The following is a 20,566-nucleotide window of genomic DNA, read 5'->3' on the forward strand; positions in this document are numbered from 1 at the left end:
AGATAACCTTGTGACATTTCCTGAAGCTCTGTCACCCATTGTTTCCGGTCTTCTGATGGTGCTTTATCTGCCATTCAGTATTCTGATATTTGAACAACAGAAGCATGGAAACATCAGATTTATTTCAAAGGTTTCTGGAACCTGGGATGCTGGAAGAAAATCTCCAAAATATTTTGTGACATGGAAAAACAAATTACGTTCTGTTAACAAATTAATACGAATGAGGTTGTGAACTTGTGGTACCCTTATTGTGTAGCCAATTTCATTCTCCTACAGTAATAATACTACTGTAGAGTCTGAATGAACAAGCCTCTGGAGGTATGTGATGGTTACGCAGCTTTACGAATGTGGCTAGTTACAGTATGGGCGGCATCAAAATCTTTCTCCAGAACAAATGCAGCGTTGTGGTGCCCTCACTGCAGGGCACCTGAGGTAGAATGCTGCTCTATGTATGGTTCGCTTTTCTGCTCAAGGAAACCCATGGGCATGTATAAGTCCACCGTTGAACATTTGTCCTATGGTTGTGCAAACTCTTTACAATTGTCCTATAATTCCACCAATGGACATTTCATCCTAATCTCTAATTCAGAAAGGTAACTCTGTGCTTGAAAGCAGGAGACAATAAAATATGGCAAATGATTTCTATTTTCACCAGGAAAGTTGATCACATTCTGATAACGCAGCAGGCATTCCGTCTTGGCTTGCAATCTGCTGGATCAACATTGTCAATTTTTCCAATATCTGCAATTTTAAAAATATCATAGTTATACAACTTACAATTGATGATGACCAAGCATAACCAAACCAATTAACCAAGTAATCTGAATTAAAAAATAATCTGAAATAAAAGATATATGCGCATTACATGCTCCGTGGTAGCAAACGTTTTTTTTTCCTAAGACCATTTTGACCTTTTACGATCACGTAGACTCAGGATTTATTCTTTTTGTGACATCACTGTAACACCCCGGATACTCCGGCCGTGGGCCCGGATACTCCGGACATGGAGTTCCTAGTTCAGGTAATTTTTGTCCTCGGGGCCCCACAACCGTTAAATATTTCACTCTCTCTCTCACTCACAGTTCACTCTCTCACTCTCTCCCTCTCTCACGTCACTCCCTCTCCCTCTCACTCCCTCACCGTGACCTCCCTCTCCCTCACAAGTGCTCTCCCTCTCCCTAGAGCCCTAAACCCCAAATCCTCCACCCCAACTTGAGCTCAAGGCCAAGAAGGCTTCAAGATGGCGAGGAGCACCTTCTTCTCCACATGTTCCTCCCCGGGAAGTTTTGGATTTCAAGTTCTTCATTCAAGAAAAGCTCATCTTAGGTATTTCTCTTGTGCCGCCCCGATCTATGTTTCTAGGATGTTCTAGGTGATTTCCTTTGGTCAATCATCTCTATATGCATTCTTCAACTAGGATTCAAGAGGGTTTCAAATTTTGTGGGGTGGTTTTGCCAAAAATCAAGATTTCAGTTTTTGGGGCGAAAATGCTGTCAAGCCCGGAGACTCCGGGTATAAGGCCGGAAACTCCGGGTTTTGAATACTCCGGGGGAAACTCCGGGTATAGGCCCGGAAACTCCGGATTTGGGAGTCCGGATACTCTGAGAAGGTGCCCGGATACTCCGGAAAATGTTGTCCCGGATACTCCGGGTATATGCCCGGATACTCCGGATTTTTGGTCTCGAATCTAAACGGTGGTGAATGTAAAACTAGGTTTCTTAGCTTTATATTTTCATGCTCGGTAGGATAGAACTATAAAGTGTGTTATTTGACAAAATTTACATGTAATTTTTAAGGGTGCTAGATAAAAGGTTTTTATAGTTTATAAATGCATAGTTGGAGTTAGGAGAATTCTAAAAATACAAAACCAGTTGGGTTAACTTTGTGTAGACTCATGTAAGGTTTAATTGACCTCCGCCGGTGTAGTTGTTTATAGTTAGACAATATCGACCTTGTGCTTGTATTGCTCCACTTTTTATTGCATTATCCATGCATTCATACATATGCATCGTTGCACCTCATTTAGGTACGCTAGATGTACGACGTGTGGACGTGAAGCACGCGGTGTGGAGTCGAACCATAAGACGGTGTTTGGCGGATATCTCCAGAAGAAGGAATGTCCCTAAGAAGCAACCGAAGACCCGGCCCAAGGTCGGAAGGGCCCAAGGCCTTGATAGCTTTAACACTAACTTAGTGTTACCCTCAGGCAAGCCCCGGTGCACGTCCTTTTATTTCAAATTATCCCACCTATGATGATGTTTTTACTACTACTTGTGCATTAGGTTTAGGATTTGTTTGGAACCCTAGTTGCATGATCCCTTAGGTTTCCTCGGGTTGTACTAGCATGTATGGGACGATAGAAATGCCATGCTTAATAGTTCTCGATAGAAGACGAGTGACTTTTTGCACTCGCGAGATATAGGACATTTAGAAGTCGAGTAATTGCCGGTTACTCGCGAGAATTAGGTTGTATATTTATATTCCAGTACATGAGTTGTTGAAATTGATATAGTACTTGGAGACCGGGCGGGGAAAAAGGTTAGCCCCGCCTGTGTCGGTTAAGGACCGTTCGTTGCCTGGCCCTGTGATCGAGTTTGAATTGTACTAACTGCATGCCGGGAGTAGGAGGTAGTCGAAACCGGTGAGCCGAGTACTGCTTTGCTTCGAAAGTACAGGAACCCGCACCCAACTCCTGGGGCGAGTCGAGTAGTCGCGGAGAATTGGGTTGCATATGTTTATTTTTGGTGGTCTCACGTTGAGCTCGGTTGACCATATGTCGTTGGGCTGGTTCCTGTAGTTCGAGGCGAGGAGGGGAAAGGTTGGTGCGTGGGGTCCGACGGGGCTTTTGCGTGCCGTGTTGGTTAGGTCCACCTTGCAAGGTTAAATCGGATCGATCCGCCGTACGTCGCATCTCGGATATGAGCACCTTGATCATAGCACCACATCGTAGTGATGCTATATGGAATTTAAATGATGGTTAGGAATTAATTATCTTGATTTAATATTTCAATGTTTGCTATGGTTGCTTAGAAGGTGCAAATACTAGTTGATGGTTTAAGCATATGGAAATTTGGAGCTAAAATATTGAAATTAAGGACCCACTTTTAGATGCTTTTTCTGCAAAATAAACCACCAGCCAAATGCCTTGCATGTCTAGATACGTGGGCTAAGTTATACCCACTGGTCGGGTAAGTCTTGCTGAGTATTAGTTGCTCAGGGTTTGTTGTTTACCCTATTCCAGGTTTAGGAGCTAACTGGGTTTCACATCGGTGGGCTCGATGTGGCGCCTTGTCTTCACGTCTCGGTAGTCCTCGACTTACCTTATTAGTTTTATTTATGCTCTAGTAAAAATTCTCTGTAAATTAGATTCTCTTCCGCTGCTATCTTTTCTATTGTAAATTTTATATTTTAAAGCGGTTTGTAAAAGCCTTGATATTATTTACTATTTTTGGTAAGAATATTTCATGCTGGTACCTTCTGCGCTCGCCTTCGTGCGAGACTTCTGGTGTGTTTCGATCGGCCTGTGGGTTGGAAACAGCCTGTCAAGTTACACTTAATTAAGCTAATGCGCCAAACGATGGCGGTTACGCTTAATTAAGCGCTTTAACTCGGCGGGTCTGTCACAATCACCAAGTGGATGACGATGACGCTCCATTGGTTACGAATTGCTGCAAAGTTATCATAACAGTGACAAATATTGAGATTGACTGGATCTCACATTGACATGAAAGCATGCTTCGGTCCTCTATGATGAACAGCGGCCACAAAAATATATCTTTAACCACATAAAAGATATCATGATTCTTTGGGACCAGGCACAAGGAGCCTGCAAGATTAAGGGCACACTACATGTTGATACCCTGCTACCCAAACGGAACCTTCACAAGCTGATTTGTTGAACCATTATTAGTGACACAAAAAACACCATTAGTAACACAGAGATAAACTATTGTAATTTAGCATGATCCAAGTGAAGAGGAACACAATTGCCTTAATTAAGCTGATACCTCTCCCCCAAAAAAGGCTTAAACCCATTAAGCACAAAAATGATATATATACAAGGCTTCAGTATATTCATGCAACACGCAAGCTGATCCACATCACCGCATGGAAAAGTTTGCCAACACGAGAATCAAGCAAGTCTCTACATCGCTAAGGTAGTTGTTCATTAATTGATCAAGTAGCAAGAGGGCACAGCTGATCCACACCACCACATGGAAAAGAAGACAAGCTAAGTGTTCGAGTTTGTTCATTAATTAGTTGTTCATTAATTTTTTGGAATGTAAGAGCATCAAAGAAGCAAGGCAAGAGATGGCCATGTGCTAATAGGAAAGAACTATACCGAGATGCCAATTCCCGTGCATTAAAGAAGCAAGGCAAAACTCTGGATCAACGCATAGCCAGGTGGAAGGAAATAAATCAAGGATTGCAGCATTAGCGCTGGGCAGAGATGGAAAGCAAGGACAAGATCAGGAGAGATTGGTGGGTATAGGAACGGCAAAAGGAAAGTGGCACAAGGATTTAGAAATTTGCAAAGTGTGATCGTAATTAATTTGGAAGGGTGAGCTTTACGTGGGTGAAACAGGGTTGAAATTTGGAAGGTGAGACCGGGAGAGCGTGATTTACCTACGTGAATGTGTGCCGGATTAATTCCTCTGTTTTAAAAAAAAGTAGCCTTCCAATGGCAGAACCATTTTCTAAGAGTTGTTTTCACCCAATGCAATCATCAAAACTTTGGTGCCATTTGGACCGTCAAGTGGGTCCAACGTGAGGATTGCAGTGGGTCCAATTCAAATGAAAAACGTTTTCAAAAGTTTTCGTTCTTAAAAGTGTAGAGATAAAATAGATAGATAGGTTGCATTAACTTTATTTGCATAACAAAAAACAATGGTGCAATATTAACAATATACTAGAACATAGAAATTCAAAACACCGGCTATAGCTAGACTCTAAACGGAGGACGCGGTGCCGATGGTCTTCCTTCAAGGACGCTGGAACTCCACCGGCGCTGGGGACGCGAACCCCTTGTGGTAGAGCAAGTCGGTCATGACCCTGTAGGCGTGCTGCGTCAGGTGCACGCCGTCCCAGCTGATGCGCTCGTCGGGCCTGGCGCACACCGCCGTGCCCGGCGCGCCGCACATCCGGTCCATGTCGACGTTGTACGCGCCACCGCCGGCGCCGCAGCACGCCCTGGTCCGCGCCCCCTCGTCGAACCCCGCCTCGCCGGCGTCCCTCAGCATCCGCACGTACGCGTAGAAGTAGTCGGCGTAGGCGACCGTGGCGCCCGGGTACGCCCGGCGCAGCTCCCGGATGCCCTGCTGCAGCAGCACGTTGTGCATCTGGGCGAACAGGTTCAGCGCCACGAGGCAGCCGTCGGCGTCGTACGCCGCCGGGTCCGTCTCGTTCGCCGCGGCCAGGTAGCTCGGCACGCACCCCAGCGGGAGGTTGCCCGGGATCACCACCCGCGCCGCTCCCATGTCCAGCAGCTCCCTGGCCGCGCCGGTGATGGACCGCACCACCTCCGGGACCAACGCCACCGCCTCCACCACGCCGGTCGCCACGCGGCCGAAGTTGTAGAGGTTGTGCGCGCCGCCCGCCGCCGGCCTGTTCTCCGAGAAGGCGTAGTTGTAGTCGTTGCCGCCGATCTCGCCGACCAGGACCAGCGACTGGGCCAGCCTCTCGCGGATCTCCTGCGGGGACCGCGTGGTGGCGCTCATGAAGTCCTTGAACCGCTGCAGCTGGACGGCCAGGGAGCTGTTGGTGTGGGGGACCGAGACCCCTCTGCTGGAGAGCGCCGCCGCGTCGAGGGCCGTGGCGCCGGCGACGGCGAAGTTGGCGCCGTGGGTGAAGTCGGCGCCCTCGTCGAGGTACGGGCTGAGCAGCGGCAGGCCGAGATCCTTGGCGAGGAAGTCTATCATGAGGTACCCGTCGGAGCACCGCCCCGTGGCGCCGCCGATGGTGGAGCCGTAGGGAAGGCTCGTGGTGTGCTGCAGCATGCCGGTGGCGCCGCCTTCGCGGAGCAGGTTCCCGGTGTCCGACAGGGAGTCGCCGAAGTTGTAGATGGCCGTGACGCCGCCCACCGCCGCCACCTTGGCCGCGTGCTGCGGCGCCGGCCGTGCGTGGCACGGGCAGACGAGGAGGAGCAACGCCACTAACGCGGCGAGCAGGATGCGAGCCATGGACGTCATCATGTCGCGTCTCGCAGTACTGGAACGCCGTGTTCGTTCTTGGCCTGCGGAGAAGTTGGAGGGCGGCAGCCGCCTTTTAGCGTGTGTTTGGTTGCGGGATCGGGGCTTGGGTTGGCTCCAACCCTCATTTTAAGAACGGAGCCAACACATCTATTGTTTGGTTGTACATCTGATTTTGAGGATGGAGTTAACCCATCACATGTTTGGTTGAGGGAATTGGAATACGGGTTGGATGGCAACACTAACTCTGTTAGTGGGCTTTAGTGGGCCCCACATGTCAGTCTCCTCTCTCTCCACGTGCGTGAGCTGCTGGCTGCGCAAGTGCCTGCCGCAGGCGCCGCCTAGCACTGCAGGCAGGGCCGTACCGGCAAATTCGAGGGCCCTGTGCGAAAAATGGACTGGACCCTAGTGGCCTAGTGCAGGATTGCGAATACCAAGCGATAGCAGCCGGCAAGCGTGATAAGCGCGATGTGCTGTGTGAAAGCACAAATGTTAGAAGTCACACGTGTGACTGGCAGTTAAATCATCACAAAAGGTCTAATAACTATTTTTTGTTCCGGAATAATTTCTTTTATTGCTGGAACAATTGTTATTGTTTGAGCAACAAAAAATTTTCCAAAAAAAGTTTGTTTTAGCAACAAAGCATTGAGGGGCCTGGTTTATTAGGCCGATTTTATGTTCAAAATATGGAATCCTGGAGAGATTGTGGTGCTGTGATAGGTCCACTCGAGATCACACACCTGACCCCGAGTAGCACCCATGTAAAAGGAAGTGATAAGTGATACGCCTACAATGATTTATCTTTTAGGAGCAATTTGGGCCATATTTTGCTACAAATTGGATCAATAATTAACTAAATTAAAGTATTTACATGACTATATCTAATGTATATCTAATATTTTGGGGGCTCTTCAAATTTGGGGGCCCTGTGCGGTCGCACGGCCCGCACGTGCTTAGATACGGGCCTGCTGCAGGCCGCCGCCGTCGCCGCCGCCGGCAGCTGTGCCAGCCGCCGCCGGCTGCCCTGCCCCTGTGCCTCGCGCTGCGGGCACAAGCACAGCACACCGCGCGCCGCCGAGAGAGCTGCTGCGCGCTGGGCAAGGCCGCGTGAGGCTCCTCGCGCTCCTCCGCTGGATGCACGAACAGAGAAGAACGCGAGCGGAAGAAACGAGGAAGCCAGACTTCAAACGCAAATTAAAATCGCAATACTCAACGAATCCAAACTGAATTTCGTCCATAGATGCACAACCAAAAGAACTTGTAGATCCAAGAAAAAGGTTGCAAAAGGATTGAGTATTCGCTGCGAATCTAGAGAAAAAACCGAACGCCCCTTTCAAGAACACGATTTGGAGAAAACTTCGAATTCGGGGGCAAATCCATGAGGGATTTGATAGGGGATCACACCAAGGATGTTCATGAGGATACTAGCAACAAATCCTTTGGGTTTTGTTTTTGCAGGGGGCAGGGTGTTTGGCTTGGCGACGTGCTGCACTTGGAGCGCTCAGGCCTGCCACGCCGGCGGTGCTTGGCCCCTGCTCAGGCTACGCAGCCTCAGGAGGCATGGGCTCCTGGTGTGCTAGCGGGCCCTGCAGCGGCGCCCGCCCAGGGCGAGCAGCACTGTTCGGAGGCGAGTCGGCGGGCGACGAGGACGAGGACGGGCGGGTCAGAGGCGAGTCGGCGGCGGGCGGCGCGGCAGGAGGCGGCGGGCGGCGGGTGCTGATGGAGCAGACGGAAGAGGCAGGGACGGAAGTGGGTTCGCTCTGTCCGTCGTTTTCTGAGGGACGAGAATATTCATCTCTGGATAGTTTGTGCTCTGTTTCGTGACTTGCCACCAGGGTTAAGTAAACCGACCGGTCCGGTCAAACCAGCGCGGTCCGGTAGCGGTTTACGGACCGGTTTGATCGGAAACCGGTCAAATTCAAAATAAAATTCAAAATCGCATGGTCAACCGGTTCCGAACGGCTTACCGGCCGGTTTGACTGTTAACCGGTCAAATTCATTTTTTTTCTTTTTTGGTTTAAATTCAAATGCCCGCAAAGTATACTAAATAAATGTTTGTATAACATATTTTAGCCTAAATGAACTCTCCAACCCTCTTTTGTACTACTTTTACATTATATTTGTATATTTTTGTATGCACGCTTTTTTTATTTAACTTCAAATCCCCGCAAACTATACTAAATGAACGAATTTTTAAGAAAATTTGACACCGTTAGTTTCGTCGCACCTTGAAGTATTTTTAGGAATTTTTTATTTTTTAAATTTAAATTTAAATTTTGAATTTGGAACGGTTTGGTACCGGCCCAAACCGGAACCGGGCCGGACCGGTTTGACTGGCACTGAATGTTTTCGTGCTGCAATGCCACTAACGGTTATGTGAGCGCTTATCCTTGCTCATAAATTATAAATAATACCACCTCTGTGTTTTAAATATACGATGGGACAAATTAATTAGTTTAGAAATATTCAGGACAAATTAATTAACTTTTTTGATAAATTAGTTTGTTTTAAATGAGCCAATCAGATACATTTTTACTCGATTTTATTTTACTTAACTGCTTACGGTGTGTATATAAGTGCTCAAACAGGCCCACGAGGCCACGACACGTCGTGGACCGGCGTGACCGCGTGAGGTCGGGCCGTGAAAGCCAGTCGCCAAGGCCCATTTTTTTTTTCCTTTCTCGCAGGATGGATGAGATGAAATTATGCGCGAGGCAGAGTTTGCTCTTCACAGAGACCAGCCTCGTCCCGTGGCCGTGGGTCGCAGCAGAGAGCCTGAGTCGGCGGCGGCGCCGACTCGATCTGCTCCGCTCTTGATCTTTCCCTCGCGCGTCTCGTGGGGGGTTAGCACCTCGCGATTTGCTCGTGGCCATGCAGTGCAGCGGCGGCGGCAGAGACGGCAGCCACTGCGGCGAATCCCAAGCCCTCAGTACGGTTCCAAGTTTCCCTTAGTTCCCTGTTCTTCTCCTTCTGGTGATCTGGTCTCCGTGCGCGGGAGCCTGTAGATTAGTAATTTGCAGCACTTGGGCTGCGATGTTCGGCTAATTTTTCATCTGACCGCAGTTCCTTTATGGAGTTGATTACTCCGGGATATTCTCCCTTTTAAACAAGTTTGAGGTCGTTACGGTAAAGTAGCACACACTGTCATTGCGCAAAAAAGTTGGTTCGTGTAAACAGATTAGATCCCTGTCTTTGTTGTTCTTCAGCAGACAAATTACATGTGCGATCCTGTTTGCAATGCATATGGACTGAGGCTCCTGAGATCCTAAAAACATGCGCGCGTCCTGCAAGATAGAAAGTTTCTTGTGTTTGAAGCCGTTGCTGTTCTCCGGTTCTAAACTGTTTGTAATCTGTTGTAACAGTAGCAACCATGATGCATTGCACTTCAGATGAATCAATTGCTTCAGTGGATGCAACAGAGGGCTCACCCTCCAAACAGGATGACGATTCCCAGGTTTGCAAAGAACGAGATTATAACTCGCAGAAAGGCGAAAGGGTGAGAAATTCAGGACCCATGCTTCCTGAGGTACGCCAATACAGCCCATTGGAATCAAACGAACTGATCAGACTTCACAAATTTGAATTGGGGAACACAAAATATTGAGATTTTTTTTACATGTCTCCCTCCACACGTCTACACTAAAACAAAACGTAACCATGCAAAGTGAAAAAAAGGACATATAGGCATTATTTTCTCAGTAGGCATGAACACATTACAAATGATACGATTATTTATCAATGCATGCATGGCAGACAATCCTTTTGATGAGATTCATTTCCTTCAGACATTTCTTAAAATTTGCTCCATCCTTTGAACTTGGTGTTCTTATCCGGGAGCATCCTTTTGTCTAAAAGAATCTGGTGTTCTCATGGTGCTTCACTGGTACCATGCTAAATTCTTAGCCGGTGAATTGTCTTGGCCTCCATGTCTCTTGGGTCACAGAACCATAGGCACAGAACTGCACATGAATTAATTTTGTTGGCCATTAGTTAGAACTAGCCATAAATAACAATTTTACGAAAAAAATGCCCTAATGTTGTACAATGCTCTGTCGTCCTATTGTAATTGCATCTATTTGCATTTCTACCTCTGTAATGCGGTGAACATTGCATTACTAAATGCACAGAGCTCCTCAGATATAACGTTATATATTCCTGATGTTTTTGTTCTCTAATTGAAGTAACAACTAGCTTTTACAGTTCCATCATAAAAAAATGTATCACGTGCTTATACATGCAGGACATCTTGTATCACATACATTCTCTATTGCCACTTAGGGATGCCGCCCGTGCTGCCTGCGTGTCTCATGCATTCTTGAATTCCTGGAGATGTCGTCCCAACCTCTGCTTGAGTACCGAAACTCTAGGCTTGAAAGGAAGCCATGATAAAAGATGCATGGATTTCACTATAACAGTTTATCATATTTTGAAGCAGCATTCTCGCATTGGCTTGAAGACATTTCAGCTTGCCATGTATGGTTATTACAGTATCAGTTCTTGCCATCTTGATAGTTGGCTTCACCTTGCTCTTACATCGGGGACTGAAGAGCTTGTACTTGAGAACACTTCAATGAAGTATAACCTACCATTGTCACTTTTCTCTGGCAAGAGTGGAAACTCAATCCGGTATCTTCATCTGAGCTTCTGCACCTTTCGTCCAACATTCAGACTTGGGTGCTTCAGAAGCTTGAAGAAGCTGCATCTGCATAATGTGAGTATTACTGGGGACGAGTTAGGACGCCTTCTTCCAGATTCTGTTGCTTTGGAGAAGTTAGAACTCGCGCATTGCAAGGAGATAATTTGCCTGAAGATACCCCATGTGCTGCTGAGGCTCAGCTGCCTGAATGTGGCTGTATGCCACAATCTGCAAGTGATAAAGAATGAAGCTCCAAATTTGTCCAGTTTGTGCTTTGAAAGGTTGCGCAACCTTGTACATATCTCACTTGGAGAAGCATTGCATGTGAAAAAATTAGAATGTTTCAAGGCCTTCGACTTTATGCAGCTTCCGGCCATCCTGCCAAATCTTGAAGCTCTTACCACTGATTTGATTTACCAGGTATCCCCTGAGACATGTGTCTAAATGACTATTGTAGTTATGCTTATAATGATACAATTAATCCGGATTCTGGAACATTATGCAGATGGCCAGTGTACCAAGCGTGCACAGCAAATTCTCCCAGCTGAAGTACCTAAACATTAGCGTTCCTAAAGAGACCCATGGCCTGGTCTATGATTATCTTTCCGTGGCTTCATTTCTTGATGCTTCTCCTGCCTTGGAGACTTTCATCCTGCGTATACATGTAAGTGCCTTCTCATCTTGCAAAGGTATCTAGTGCCTCGCAGATGGATTAGGGATAATAATTAACTAATTGCCATGAGCCCACTATGAGGGGGTGAGTGGCAAAGGATTTGCCACTGTGAGAGGGGTTAAGGTGACCATTCTAAGAGTGGTAAATAGCTAAATATTCTGTTTTTATTTACCATGCTCAGGTACCGGAGTTTCCTGTGCAGCATGGCTTGTTTTCTGGCGGTTCCTCCCATCTGCGTCAGATGCCAGAACACCGATATGGGAAGCTGAAGCGTGCGGAGATCATCTACTTCTACCCTACGAAGAGCCTGCTGGAGCTCGCAAACCATGTTCTTGAGACCGCGACTTCACTTGAATGCCTCACACTGGACACCTCTAGCTGTTGTTGCCGGTGGCGTCGTGGCAGCAATCCTGCCATGTGCTACCTCGAGGCTATCAAAAGATACTTCGAAGGGAAAGTCCCCTCCACCACCTCTACGGCTAGACTAGATGTCAAGGGGCCTTGCTGTGGAGGACTGGACGATTATACATGGCAAAGTTTTACTGTGTTTGGTGGGCGTTCATAGTGGCCGGGATCGTGCTGTGAAATGTGAACGTAAAAGATAGATGTCAATCAAGGTATCGTTGAGACCACGCTTTGCCCAGTTTGCCCTCCATTGCTTCCTTGAGAGAATGTGTCAATACAGCTTGCCCATAATTGGAGCCATGTTGTTAATTGCTTGACGTGATATATGATTCTCCGTGTAAAGTACGAGCTTATGCATCTTTGGGAGTGTGGAGAAACAGCTGTTTTGCAGTAGTGTCACCGTTGATTCCGATGGGTTTGGTAGGACTGTTCCTGAATATATTCCTGACAGAGGTGCTGTATGCAGCCTGAAAGGCGCTTCAGACTTCAGATGTCCCGGCATTGTGAGCAATCGAACATTTGTCATGCGGCCTCTGGTTGAATTTCGGCCCTGACTGAAGTGATGTGGTGCATCTACATATACAAGATTTTTGTTGGGCAAAAGATACTTCTCTCATTTTAAAACGTAGGTTTTTTATTTTATCATAAATCAAACTTTTTAACTAAACCCAACTTTATCGAAAAAATTAAACAGATATTAAGAAGAAAAATGGGTAAAGCTGACGTACATTTGAAGTGAAAGGAATATATGTTAAGAAGAAAAATAGGGAAGTTAATGTCAAACGCTTGGAAACTTGAGGTTTGCTCGATCTGTTTATGTACCATTAGATCAATAAAGGCTTGGAAACCTGAGATCTTGCAGCTAAATCCTATAACTCGCTATTTAAAATAATGCTATATATATTTGAGAATGGAGGAAATGTTATCTTAGCCTTGGTCCGTGAGCTCCCTCTATGTCTTTATGTATACCTACCGTCATCCTAGCATCACTCCGAAACCGGCAACAATAGAAATATTCACCATCTCCGAACGCTAACATCGTTGGCAGGACCGCAGGAAGTCGACTAAAACCTTCTCCACTAACAATCTTCTGTAACGTAGAGACTATAGAGACTTAGAGAGCACGAAGAGTAAAGAGCATACACAATATTTTCAACCTAAGGTGTTGTTTGGTTCGGTATTTTTGGCCCGTAATCTAATTGTGGTGCAATCTAATCTCTTATTAAGCACGTTTTTGTTTCATGCGCCCCGTAATTTTCCTATGTGGAGAGTGGAGAGGAAGAGGAGGAACAGACAGTTTGCTTTTGGTTTACTCACCATTTCTCAAACCAAACAACAATTACATTTTATTCAAAAACAAATGAGACATCATTACGCCATCAACTGTAGCAGGAAAATCAAACGATCAGGAGCGCATTATTTGCTGCCCGGTCCTGTATCGATCGAATGTCCCAGCACGACCTGCACTGACAAATCACAAATGTGACTCGTGTACCGCGGTGACGTCATAATAGTCGTCGTAGCCGTTGGCTGCGGGCCCGGTCCATGCGACCATCCGCAGCAAGAGAGACACGAACACGAGTACACGACCCACCCGGGCCGGCTCTCTCTCTCTCTCTCTCTCTCTCTCTCTCTCTCTCTCTCTCTCTCTCTCTCTCCGCGGCCCGCCGTCCTCGGGTGCTCCTCCCTCTCTGGCTTCCTCCCTTCCCTCCGACCCCGACCTCTCACTCCCGCGCCGAACTCGCCGCGCTCTTCTCCCACCCCATCTTGACCGGTTCTGGCTGTCTTATCCCTCTCGCTCCCCTTTCCACGCCCAGGCCGAACGCCAAAAAACCCGCAGCCCGCGCGCGACGAGGCACGCGTACGCCGCAGGCACCCGCACCCGCACCGGCCGGCCGATCGCCGGGGGAGCGCGCGCGATCGCCATGGAGCCGGACGACGACTTGCCGGTGTCGCGGGCCCCGCCGCCGCAGCGCCGCGGGATCTCCTACAGCCAGCCGCTGTCGCGGGACGTCGCGTCCGCGCGCCGCGCCGCGCTGCGGAACCACAGCCTCGACGACGAGCACATCCTCCCCGTCTCCCACTCCCTCAACTACCCGCTCCACCACGACCCCACCGCCGGGGGCCCGCACGCGAGCTACCACCCGCCGCTCCCGCCGCACCAGCACCACCCCAGCGCCTCCTACTCCGCCTGCTCCCGGCGCTCCGGCGGCGGGGGCGCCAGCGAGGGCTCCATGACGCTCGAGCGCGCCATGTCCGAGTACGGCGGCGGCAGCGGCACCCTCCCGGAGTTCGTCGGCGCGGGGGGCGGCAAGGGCATCTTCCGCGTCCCGCTCCGCGCCGCCATGCACCCGGGCCGCCCGCCCCCGCTCGAGGTGCGGCCCCACCCGCTCCGCGAGACGCAGGCGGGGTCCTTCCTCCGCACGCTCGCCGCCGAGCCGCAGCGCCGCCAGCTCTGGGCCGGGGCCGAGTCCGGGATCAGGGTGTGGGCGCTCGAGGAGGTGTTCGCCGAGTGGGGTGCCGGCGCGCGCCGCGGCGACGAGGAGAGCGCGCCGTTCCGCGAGGGCGTGCCCGCGCCGCCGGCGCTCTGCGTCGCCGTCGACAGGGCCAACCGCCTGCTGTGGACGGGCCACAAGGACGGGAGGATCCGATCGTGGCGCATGGACCTCGAAGTGGCTGCCACGGCGCCTGCGCCACCGGCTGCTGGTGCAGGCGACGGCGGCGGGAGCATTGGGGGGAGCAGTCACGCCGGGGGAAACAACAACGCGCCAGTGTTCAGGGAAGCCCTCACGTGGCAGGCCTATGGCCGGACGCCCGTGCTCTCCATGGTCGTCACTTCCTATGGTGAGCATGCCATCTTCGATATTCATTGCAATGACAATGCATTGCTGCTGTTCACAAACTCACAATTGCCAACACTGCATGTCAACTACGTACGATTTCAAGAGTTCTGACAAAAATGTATGCATCTTCTGAAATTATCAGGTGAGATATGGTCGGGTTCCGAGGGTGGGGTCATAAAGGCGTGGCCATATGATGCCATTGCCAAGTCCCTATCATTATCACCAGAAGAGAGACATATGGCTGCTTTGTTGGTTGAGAGAGCTTACATTGACCTCAGAAACCACTGCACGGTTGGTAATGTTTGCTCCTTGCCTGCTTCCGATGTGAAACACATGCTAGCTGATCATTCCCGGGCTAAAGTTTGGACTGTGACAAGCATGACATTTGCTCTCTGGTATGCCTTCAGAAACATAGATGAAATGCTAGTTAGATTTCCATTTCTGCTCAGTAGTTGATTTAACCTATCAATGCTATTGAACTAATTGCTGCAGGGATGCTCGTACAAGGGAGTTGCTTAAAGTATTTGGGATGGATGGCCAAGTTGAGTCAGCGAAGCTGGAGACACCAGCCATGACAGAACAACCTATGGAGGAAGAAGTTAACCCTAAAGCAAAACCTTCAAAAAAGGACAAGTCGCAAGGTTCTTTGAACTTCTTCCAGAAATCTAGGAATGCTTTAATAGGAGCAGCCGATGCGGTGCGCAGGGTTGCAACAAAGGGAACGTTTGTTGAAGATAACCGTAGAACAGGAGCAGTGGCTCAAGTAATGGACGGCACAATCTGGTCAGGATGCACGAATGGCTCCATTATTCAGTGGGATGGGAATGGGATCCGAGTGCAAGAATTCCAGCATCATACATCTTCAGTGCAGTGTATAAAGGCACTCGGAGAAAGGGTGTGGGTTGGCTACGCCAGCGGCACGATTCAAGTCATGGATACCGAAGGTAACATTCTTGCAGGATGGACTGGGCATAGTTGTCCAGTCATAAGGATGGCTATTGGTGGTTCTTACATTTACACACTGGCGCATCACGGTGGTATTCGGGGATGGCCGCTGAATTCTCCTGGTCCTCTTGATGATATTATCCGTACTGAATTGTCTAACAGAGAGCTGTCATACACTAGAATGGAGAAGATAAACATAATGGTGGGAAGTTGGAATGTAGCACAAGGGAAAGCATCTGCTGAATCACTTAGATCTTGGTTGGGTAGTGTATCATCTGATGTAGGGTTGGTTGTTGTTGGATTACAAGAGGTTGAGATGGGTGCAGGATTTCTTGCCATTTCTGCAGCAAAAGAAACTGTAAGATGCTTAATCTCACTGCCAGCTGTTGCATTCAATTCAGTTAGTCTGGTTGTTGCTTTAAACGATGCTATATCTATTCACTACGTTATTGCTTTTCCATTTTCTCCAGTAACTAGGATTTTGGTAGTCAGTCAATTCTGCACTATGATTATGCCCTACAGTTTCTTATGAATTAACTATGTACCTTTCCAAATTTAATGAGTATTTCATTATGCAATTTTTGAGAGAAATGTGACTTGCAAGTTGTCATTATATCTGTTAGATGAGTGATAAAACCGAAAAAAATAGCTGTTGAGCTATTGATTTTTCTTTTTGTTAGAGACGAACATATGTCATTCCTCTTTTCCCTCTGTGGTGTAATTCAGAAATCAACTCTATCACATAGTCATATGTCATTCCAGTGTTGTTTTTAAGTACTGCACATCATAATTCGATTCAACATTTCTTTTTCATGGTTCTAGGTAGGACTTGAGGGCAGTGCGAATGGGCAATGGTGGATAGACAATATTGGCAAAGCGCTTGATGAGGGGACATCTTTCCACCGAGTTGGTTCTCGACAGTTGGCTGCATTGCTTATTGCTGCATGGTATTAGCTTGTCACCTTAAGAATTAAGCCAAAAATTTCTTTTCACATAATGATAAGCTGTTCATTAACTGTTCCTTTAATTACCATTCTCATGTCATATACATAACGTGGAAAATATTAACTTTTCAAGGGCAAGAAAGAGCCTTAAGCCATATGTTGGTGATGTTGACGCTGCTGCTGTGCCATGTGGTCTTGGACGTGCTATCGGCAATAAGGTATATTATCATATAGATGTACATGCATTCACTTCCCCTTCTGGCTGGTAATTGTTCAATTAAGAGGGTTAAAATTGACGAATTAGTTCCTAAAAATAAAATTGACGAGTTAACCAAACATGACAAATCGAAAATTGAAGTCACCATAGTCACTTCTCTAGAAAATATTTGGGGCTCCTTTGCCCTCAGTACTTGAGGCCTTGAGGGTATCTGCATATCTTGTGTTGAGAACTTATTCTAATGATGGTTACATAACGGCTCTTTGAAATAGAGAAAGAAAATATGCATGTATCAGCAATACATAGTAGTTATTAGTACTCTGTTTTATATTTTGTTCCATGTTTTTAGTCACATGTAGCAGCAATACATAGTAGTTATTAGTACTCCGTTTTATATTTCGTTCTATGTTTTTAGTCATACTCCCCAGTTCTTTTTTTTTTCTTGATGTGATGGCATTTCATTTTTCTGCAGGGTGGTGTAGGATTAAGAATAAGGGTATATGATCGGAAAATGTGTTTTGTGAGCAATCATTTTGCTGCACATCTGGAAGCTGTGAGCCGACGAAATGCTGACTTTGACCACATTTACCGGACAATGGCTTTCAACAAGCCACATGGCTCCACATGTTCGTCTTTTCACGTTTTATGAAGATTTTTTTTTTGTCAATGAACTTTAGGGTTTATGTATTTTCTCCATTCAACGTTAGGTGTTGCAAACACTGTTTTAATTCCTCAGCTATTCCGTAAATCATAATCCTTTCATTTGTTGAGTCATAATCCTTTGGTTTTGTTGTGATGCAGCTTCTGCTACATCTGTCCAGTTGCACAGAACAGTAAATGTATGTGTAGTCTAACCTTTAAACTATTGATATATACCAATGAATTATACTGATGTCCAGATGTTCTGGTGATGTCAGGTCAATGGAAATCAGGTTGAAGAAGTAAGGCCTGATCTGGCTGAAGCTGATATGGTTGTATTTCTCGGTGATTTCAACTACCGGCTTTACAGTATCACATATGATGAAGCAAGGGACATGGTTTCACAAAGAAGCTTCGATTGGCTAAGAGAGAAGGACCAGCTTCGAGCAGAAATGAAAGCTGGAAAGGTATTTCAAGGAATGCGTGAAGGTATAATCAAATTTCCTCCAACATACAAGTTCCAAAAGCACCAGCCAGGTCTTGGAGGTATGTACCTGATGCTGCTTGCAAGTTTCTATTTCTTTTCCCTAATCAACTGATGATCTAATTCTGCTCCTGCCTAATGTAGTAAGTTCTGTTTATTGTTTTGCATAGTGCTAAAAACTGATTATCAACTGCCATGTAGGGTATGATTCGGGTGAGAAGAAGCGGATACCTGCTTGGTGCGATAGAGTGCTATATCGTGACAGCCGTTCTGTATCAGTAGCTGAATGCTCATTAGAGTGCCCTGTAGTTGCTTCAATTACATCGTGAGATACTATTGCGATTCTTCTTTATCCTTCAGATGATCAATAATTCATTTGACCCATACTGATTTTTTCTTTCTTATAGGTATGTGGCATGCATGGATGTCACAGAGAGTGACCATAAACCTGTGAGGTGTACGTTCAGCGTTGATATTGCAAGAGTAGATGAGTTAATAAGAAGGCAGGAGTATGGAGAAATAATTGAGTCGAATGAGAAAGTACGTTCTTTGCTCCAAGAAGCTTGTTTTGTTCCAGAAACTACAGTCAGTATAAGTGAAATAACGCTGGAGAATCAGGAGAATATTGTCTTCCAAATTACCAATAAATGTGAAACAAGCAAAGCAGCTTTCGAAATCCTATGTGACGGGCAGACAATCAAGAAGGAGGATGGAACTAAATCAGAACTTCTTCCAAGGGCATCATTTGGCTTTCCACTTTGGCTTGAGGTAAGTGTTGCTGTGAACTCTTGTTATTAGAGCTCTAGTCTGGATTACGCAAGGCAACACCTAGAACTTATGATCCATTTATGATTAATTCATAGCCACCGAGTGAAGATATTGCCATTCTGCCTACATGTACCAATATGACCAGAATTTACGACTGAATATGACACAGAAGTACTTTCTGGTGCCAGGAAACAGTTGATCTACTGTCGTTTTTTTAAACAATAGTTGATCTACTGCCTGTCATAGGTTCTTTTGTTGTATCATTTTTTTTTCAGTTGCTGATTTACTATATCACACAGGTGCAACCAGCGATCGGTCTTATAAAACCAGGTGAAACGGTGGAGATTACACTCCATCATGAAGACTTCTACACGCAGGAAGAGTTCGTGGATGGAATACCACAGAATTGGTGGTGCGAAGATACCAGGGACAAGGAAGCCGTTCTCAGAATAAACATAACAGGCAGCAGCTCAACCGAAACCAAGACGCACACAATCAACGTCCAACATCGCTGTCCACCATCAGCGGCACCTCCGGCAATAATGAACCAGCCGGCTGCGGCCGTGCCACTGAACAGCGTCCTGGCCAGTGAGGGGCACTCGAAGCGCTCCTCCAAGAAGAGCCAGTCCAAGCACCGGGAACAGCAGCAGCAGCAGCAGGATTACCCACAGTTTGGGAGCTCGGAGGTGCACGACCTGTGCCGAATGCGGTGCCCATGAGACATGTACAAAGGAGTGTGGATACTGAAGTTCTGTCTAGGAGGTGGGAATTGCAAGTCTTAGGTTTCTCACATCAAGTCTGGGAGGAGTTACCCCGCAAAAGAGAAAAAAAAGAAAGAAAATCCTGGGAGGAGTTGCTCCGGTTCTGTACATATGCTTCACTTACCTCTATCAGCTGCCATTCTTTCATGTAGCCCAAGCAAGGAGTCTAGAGTCATGAGATAACTTTGCTAATAACTTTTTTGTTTTATTCTTGCTTCTTAAGGAGTGATATCTAGATAGTTGATGTCCGAACACAATTCTTGATGTAATATGCTCCATAGAATTACCTTAGGCTTGTTATCTTTTTACTCGTCAGTTCTAATGATCTTGTACTTGACTATTGCCTTTGTTAATAAGAGACCAATGTTTCATTCCCTTGAATCATCTGGTAATGACTGTTATGGTTTTGGTTTAGTTTTATTGGGGTCAATATACCTGAATGTCCTGTTCGGACAACAGTATGCATATCCCTTTTCAAACATCATCTACCTGATGCTTGATGCTCACTTGCCAAATGAAAAAAAGGAGGTAAATTTCAAACTATATTATATGAAATTAGCATCCCTAATTTTCTCTTATGCATCTAATTGCAATTTAATCCAATATTCCCTCTGATTGTAGATATAAAAATCATTGTAAGATTCTTACTCATCAATTTTTTTTGTTCACTTTGATTTACTGAAAGTATTTTCATATGTAAAGCTTTTTTCCATTCTGATATCATTCTCTTTTAGAAATTGTTATTAATTAGCTTACTTTAATAAGATCGCTTATATGACTTATTTCCCATTGAAGGGAACACATAACATGTTTGCATACACACAACAAGCAACCAGCCACTTCTATGGCGTCTAAGTTTTTCCTAGCAAGCTGTTTTTCCAAAATTCAAAGGAATTAATAGAAAGTCTCCCGCTGCTGCTCAGAGGATGTTTGGATCCAAGAGGCAAAACTGTACCCCACTTATTTAGGCCCTCCATAGTGTGGAGTGATGCCGGTAAAAATGTTGAGCCCCACGATGAAAACGGGCATCGATTATTGGAGAGCCGCAACTTGCGAAATTACA

General features: G+C 46.6%; 3 protein-coding genes across 5 annotated transcripts; 2 read left to right on the forward strand and 1 right to left on the reverse strand.

Moving 5' to 3' along the window:
• Positions 1-4,843: 4,843 nt before the first annotated feature.
• LOC120695756 (GDSL esterase/lipase At5g45910-like) lies at positions 4,844-6,228 on the reverse strand. The gene has a single exon (XM_039978983.1). The coding sequence runs from the start codon at positions 6,189-6,191 to the stop codon at positions 4,983-4,985; it is 1,209 nt and encodes a 402-aa protein (XP_039834917.1). The 5' UTR covers positions 6,192-6,228; the 3' UTR covers positions 4,844-4,982.
• Positions 6,229-8,890: 2,662 nt separating this feature from the next.
• On the forward strand, positions 8,891-12,427 carry LOC120695757. Of its 3 annotated transcripts, none has more exons than XM_039978984.1 (5): positions 8,891-9,117; positions 9,551-9,714; positions 10,429-11,244; positions 11,330-11,488; positions 11,679-12,427. In XM_039978984.1, the coding sequence occupies exons 1-5, from the start codon at positions 9,060-9,062 to the stop codon at positions 12,060-12,062; spliced, it is 1,581 nt and encodes a 526-aa protein (XP_039834918.1). In that variant the 5' UTR covers positions 8,891-9,059; the 3' UTR covers positions 12,063-12,427. The 3 variants fall into 3 exon arrangements, with proteins under 3 accessions (XP_039834918.1, XP_039834920.1, XP_039834919.1); XM_039978986.1 differs by having other exon boundaries at positions 11,700-12,427; XM_039978985.1 differs by having other exon boundaries at positions 9,554-9,714.
• Positions 12,428-13,566: 1,139 nt separating this feature from the next.
• Positions 13,567-19,884, forward strand: LOC120695758 (type I inositol polyphosphate 5-phosphatase 13-like). The gene is made up of 11 exons (XM_039978987.1): positions 13,567-14,746; positions 14,888-15,140; positions 15,238-16,048; positions 16,513-16,637; positions 16,768-16,852; positions 17,324-17,477; positions 17,653-17,690; positions 17,769-18,036; positions 18,176-18,299; positions 18,382-18,742; positions 19,042-19,884. Exons 1-11 carry the CDS (start codon positions 13,828-13,830, stop codon positions 19,459-19,461), a joined length of 3,558 nt encoding a protein of 1,185 aa, XP_039834921.1. The 5' UTR covers positions 13,567-13,827; the 3' UTR covers positions 19,462-19,884.
• Positions 19,885-20,566: the final 682 nt, after the last annotated feature.

Source organism: Panicum virgatum, chromosome 2K, assembly GCF_016808335.1.
Source record: "Panicum virgatum strain AP13 chromosome 2K, P.virgatum_v5, whole genome shotgun sequence".
Taxonomy (NCBI): Eukaryota; Viridiplantae; Streptophyta; class Magnoliopsida; order Poales; family Poaceae; genus Panicum; species Panicum virgatum.

Excerpts from the sequence above, each read along its gene's own strand:
- LOC120695758 (XM_039978987.1), top strand. The coding sequence starts at position 13,828 with ATGGAGCCGGACGACGACTTGCCGGTGTCGCGGGCCCCGCCGCCGCAG. Across the intron at positions 18,037-18,175 it reads GCACCAGCCAGGTCTTGGAG|GGTATGATTCGGGTGAGAAG; the intron begins GTATGTACCTGA and ends ACTGCCATGTAG. Across the intron at positions 18,743-19,041 it reads GCTTTCCACTTTGGCTTGAG|GTGCAACCAGCGATCGGTCT; the intron begins GTAAGTGTTGCT and ends TATATCACACAG.
- LOC120695757 (XM_039978984.1), top strand. The coding sequence starts at position 9,060 with ATGCAGTGCAGCGGCGGCGGCAGAGACGGCAGCCACTGCGGCGAATCC. Across the intron at positions 9,715-10,428 it reads CAGGACCCATGCTTCCTGAG|GACATCTTGTATCACATACA; the intron begins GTACGCCAATAC and ends TTATACATGCAG. Across the intron at positions 11,245-11,329 it reads CCACTGATTTGATTTACCAG|ATGGCCAGTGTACCAAGCGT; the intron begins GTATCCCCTGAG and ends AACATTATGCAG.
- LOC120695756 (XM_039978983.1), bottom strand. The coding sequence starts at position 6,191 with ATGATGACGTCCATGGCTCGCATCCTGCTCGCCGCGTTAGTGGCGTTG.